This window comes from Zea mays, chromosome 7, assembly GCF_902167145.1.
Source record: "Zea mays cultivar B73 chromosome 7, Zm-B73-REFERENCE-NAM-5.0, whole genome shotgun sequence".
NCBI lineage: Eukaryota > Viridiplantae > Streptophyta > Magnoliopsida > Poales > Poaceae > Zea > Zea mays.
The window spans coordinates 53,889,744-53,895,196 of record NC_050102.1 but is presented as its reverse complement, the minus strand read 5'-3'; the positions used below and the strand labels follow the sequence as shown (position 1 = coordinate 53,895,196).

At 38.7% G+C, this 5,453-nt stretch overlaps 1 protein-coding gene across 1 annotated transcript; it reads right to left on the bottom strand.

Moving 5' to 3' along the window:
• Positions 1 to 2,182: 2,182 nt before the first annotated feature.
• LOC109941061 (quinone oxidoreductase PIG3) lies at positions 2,183 to 5,250 on the bottom strand. The gene is made up of 5 exons (XM_023300684.1): positions 5,242 to 5,250; positions 3,351 to 3,432; positions 3,165 to 3,272; positions 2,792 to 2,950; positions 2,183 to 2,596 (listed from the first exon to the last, which is right to left on the bottom strand). Exons 1-5 carry the CDS (start codon positions 5,248 to 5,250, stop codon positions 2,220 to 2,222), a joined length of 735 nt encoding a protein of 244 aa, XP_023156452.1. The 3' UTR covers positions 2,183 to 2,219.
• Between the last annotated feature and the right edge of the window lie 203 nt (positions 5,251 to 5,453).

Below are 5,453 nucleotides of genomic sequence, written 5' to 3'. Positions count from 1 at the left end.
ATAATAAGATTATGTAGGAGAGATGGCCGAGCGGTTCAAGGCGTAGCATTGGAACGGCTATGTAGACTTTTGTTTACCAAGGGTTTGAATCCCTCTCTTTCCGTTTCTCTTAATTCATCAATGTTAGCGATCACAATGTATCAAATTAAATAACAATTTATTCCAACAATAATACCTTTAATTAATAGAAATTCTCTATAACAAATTTCTGTGGTATGTAAAATACACATCGAGGAAATAACAAAAAAGAAAAAAAGTATCCTAGGGTTAATCTTTTTCTGCTAGGTGAACGGGAAAATACGAATTAAGAGCCTTAGGTCGATTTGTACCCTGGCGTTTCTCTACCGCCCGTTGCGTCATCCCTCCACTGGCTCCCACGTACACCTTCTCGACCGCGCACCGCCACTCCACTACCATATCCCGGAGATTGCCCCCTCCCCGAGACTGCCCCCCTCCACCTCGCGTGCCTCGCAGACGGGCGACCTCGCATCGCGGGCTCGGTGCTCGACCGTGGCCCGAGTTTCGCTTCGACATCATCCCGAACAGCTTGAGAACGCCATCCTCCATCTCATCACAGTATAATACACATTTATTCATAAGTTATCGTGGTATTATATAATTCCGTTGCAACGCACGGGCACTGACCTAGTACAAAACAATAGGTATCATATTGTTTAGTGATATGCAAATTAGATTAACATGTGGAAATAAAAGAATGAACAAAGCCTCATCTGAAGGTAAGTAATGGCTTTTGTAAAAAACAAAGCCTCATTAAACGTTAAGTAATAGCATCCTCGTGGCAAATCATCTTCTCAACATAGAATTTTTCTAAACATAACAGTAAATTAAATTGGATAACAAAGAACACAATATATTTCTGTTTTATGAGCTTAATCTTAGTTGCAATGTTGAATTCAGTGTTCTGCAGACATAGGTATCATATTGTTTCGATTGAGGCACATGCAAACATAGAAGGCTCATACTGAACCCCAATGTGCATGTCTCCAAAACAGTACCCGGAGGAACTCAGTTTACATGGGGAAATCTTTTGGTTTTAAATAACCTAGTTGCCAAATCATCTCTGCAATGCATTTTGTAATAACAAAGCTTCATCTAAAGGTAACTAAATTCCTTCAGTAAAGCAATATCATAGTAGTTATCAGTAAATTATTGTGACACATTATAAATATAAAATGATTTATGTACAATAGAAAAACTGAGCAAAACAACATCACAAGTGGTTTATTCACAATAGCACAATAATTGCGATACCATTAAAAAAACAACATAATTTGAAAAGTTACAGTACAATATATTCGAAGTCATGATTTATGTTACCTAGAAGATTTCAGACAGTCTTTGTATCGATACTCTCGCTGGTTCAGGTTGAAGTTCCTTTCGATCCTGCACAATTTCTATTTGTAATTGGACAAGAAATAAGAAGAAACCATAACAATAAAAACAATAGGTATCATATAGTTGTTGTCTGCAAATTAGTTTAACATGGGGAAATCTACAGACAACAACTATACTCATCACAGGAGTTGCTCAAATCACATGTTTTGGTCACTGATTCATATACTAATAGGAGTTGCTATTAGTAAAACAGAAACTGCATTACCAAGTGCCAAAATATGTCTGTTAAAACTACAGTACAAAGTTCATTTAAATCCAAGATACATATTGTTTAAGTCTGCAAAACTATGCATCAGTAGTTTAAACAGTACAAAGTTCATTTAAACAAAAATCTGATTCACTTCACCCAAAAGATAGTAATAGCAGCAGCAAATTTTGCAGTGGCAGTTTGCATGAGTACCTGACTATCTGTACATATACATTGTACCCAGGGTGCAAAAAGATGGTGACAAGTTTGAAATCTGGGACCGAGCTTATTGGCAGGAAACTTAATAATCCATATTGTATTATCGATACTTGCAATTCCTTCCATTGGTAGCATGAGCACTTCCTACTGTGTACAAATATTTCATTTACCAGCATATTAACTTATTAAGAAGGTAAGAAAACTTAATAATTCCTGTGCTAACTCATGTTCAGCAATCAGCAACTCGATCGTTAGCCGCACGTCATCGATCACAGGGCCAGCATATCCTCCCCGAGTATCTGTAGACTGCATCAAAAGTACACTGGCATCAGGTACTGACGTGCTGTAGTGGCTCTATCTCCAGATTGATTATATCATAGCTCACAGAAAAATGTCATCAGCACTTTAAGGATCCAATTGACAAGATAATTTCTCGGGGTAAAAGATCCAATCTAGTACTACAAGATATATAAAAAAGACATGCTACACCAGTACAACATCCATGCAGGCTGTCACAGAAGTTGCATATGTTCTTGAACTGACTCCTCCGAGAGTAAGAGCGCAAACGCCACAGGTGCAGTGGGAGCAGCAGTATCTTGCCGATGTGGGTGCTAGCTTCCATCAACCTATGAGCCTCAGCAGCTTCACATAAGGGAAACGTCTTGTAAATCATCGGCTTCACTTTGCCAGCAGCGACAGCAGGCCACACGTTCTTTTCCACCTCACTAACAATCTCTGCCTTTTTGGCAAGGCTTCTGTTGCGCAGTCCAGTAGCTGCACACAATCATGGAAAAAAACTATGTGAAAATTTTAATCAAGTGCAAAAATAGGAGTGGCGTTTAGGAACGTAGAGGTTGGTTGCTACTGACAAAACATAGTGACCAGCAAACTGGCATAAAAATCCCTACTGAGCATCACTGAAATGTAACAGATGATGCCATTGCATATAGGCTTGTGCAACTAAAATACCTTGTATGGTCAAACGGCGTGCAAGCACAGCTTGCAGGTTCACTTCAGCTGCTATGCCCCCTTGGAAGCCAATGATGAAAAGTCTACCATCAACACCTAAGTTGTTTAGATTGCGCTGGAGATATGATCCTCCAATATTATCCCGAATCACATCAACACCTGGTAGTGAGATTTTTTAGATTATAGTCAGGGAGTTTGCGCTATTTGATGATAATGCTCGATACATAATAGCTGCCAAAAAAGAGAGCATCAAAGTAGTTCCTACAAAACGAACTATCAGCATCCATATATCAGTAGTTGCATGCCTTCATAAGACAACTCCGACCTTACGTACAATGTAAAAGACCAAAAATAATCAGGTGGGACGTTATACCCTTTCCGTTGGTTTCTTGTTTGATACGTTCAACGAAGTCTTTAGTTCTATAGTTAATGCATACATCGGCACCCAAAACTTTGCAGGCTGCTAGTTTCTCTTCACTTCCTACCATAGTACAGAAAATTACTCGGGGCATTACCAGGAACATTTGATTTTATATTATATCCATAACCCTGAACAAACCTGCAGTGACAAAAACCTTAATTCCGAGGTACTTGGCAATCTGTATAGCGAATGTACCAATTCCACTGGATCCTCCATGGATCTGCAAATTTGAGATACACAATCATCAGGAACTAACGCCGGCAAAGAACACATATTGTGTGCACCTTTTCCTTGTAGTTAAGTAATTGCGAAGAGACTCTGCACCTTCAGCAACTGAAGTTACTGAACCTCAAACACCAGTGTCACCTTGGCATGAGATAGTAGATTTCGCCTTGGTCCAAATTGCAATTCAAATAAACCATCAGATTCATGCAGAATTTACATTTTGGAACTACTGCACTGGTGCTCCTTGAAATGAAATCTAGATAGTACAACATCGAGATTGCGCACCTCTTCTGATATGGGCTTCAATGTCTCACTGAAGTAGCATCCCGGCTAGCGACATGCATGTGAAATATAATTTGGAACTGAAAGAGTACTAAGCAATTAAGCATCAATACTCAAGCAAAAAAATATAAGAGCAAGTGTGATCAGTAAAGTGCAGCAGATCAACTAAAGAAAAAAATGACACAGTTAACTGGATAGTGTTTGTATGCAAGTGCACAACATATCAAGGCTTAGTAGTACCAAAACTCTTTAAAATGCATTTGAACTCATTTCATGATACACCAAGAAACAATTTTCCCAATCCATAAACAAATCTGATAGAACTGATTTAAGAGAACTGAACGTACTAACAGAACAACTCCACCTACTGACAAGACACTAACAACACCATTTTAAGAGATCTAAACGTACTAACTGAACAAGAACCTAATAGATTCACCATTTCATGAAGCACAAACATAAGCACATATTGCAGTTTAGTACAAAAACAATCCTAGTGCAGTCTAGAAAAATTGGTCACCTCCTCAACGATTGATGTGATGTCACGTTGAAGGATCATGGAGCACAATGGCCAAAAAGAGACATGTTACTTGAGCCTGTATACAAAGATAGAGAAATCATTTAACCAAGTTGAAAAGATATGATAAATCATCTGCAGCTCGTATCAAATTCAATTATAACTATGGCAGAAGTGATATGTAACACATGTTTATTAAAGAAACTAAATATTTATATTTATTACACATAAGTTATTTTTGACACAAAACACTATGGAATAACTCACTTTTAATCAGAACTACTACTATCTAGAAACGAAGTGATAAAAAAATCAACAACCCAGCTTAGCATTATATCAGGAGCAAGAATAATGTACCCTTGATTCCAAGTTCATCAGAACTGCAGATTTGATTGCCTCTTTAGCACAATCAAGTTGTTCTTGTGTAACTACAAGAGGTAAAAGATGGAGGACAAAGGAACGCGAATGATAATGGTCAATCCAACATTGAAATAGGATAGTTGGCAAGAAAGAAGCCTTTTCCAAGAGGCACAATCTCTAGGAGTTCCCCTGCTGCCAAATCCATAACCTTTGTTGAAAAGTCTAGGCTCTATTAAATGATAATAATTAAAAAAACCAGTCAGCTATATTAATTGTTTGAACAAGGGCGTACACAATTTAGATTATGCTCTAGGAGAGTGCTAGCTTGTCGGCTTGTCCAATTAATTAAATTGGTCTTACCTTGACTCAAACAGGTGCTAGCTCAAGTTCCAATAAATCGGTGGAGTTTAAACAGACCATAAGCCTACAGATGCGAGCAATATCTTGCATGAAGCAGCTCAAAGCAGGAATTACTAAGGCTATAAGTTGCTTACATCAGCTTGGGGGAATTCAACCTGACACTATTGGACCACCTGATCGTGGACCCTGGCCTCCGCATGGTTGGCTGTAACAACAAGCTCAACGCCGGGTACGCTGCAAACAGGTACACACACGTGGGGCGTGGGCGCCTACGTGGTTGGTCACCTTCACCATGGCAGTGAAATCATAAATTCTAACAATGAAATAAATCAGCAGAAACTCGATGCATAATGTTGGCAGATGCAAAAAGAAAGAACAGTGGCAGTGATGTGTAAACTGGCATTGACATCTTACTTTCACTAAAATGGATCCAATTGTTGAAAGGATTTGAGACACAAGTGCCTATAAGCATCCAAGAGCCTTGATAGCCTAAAACT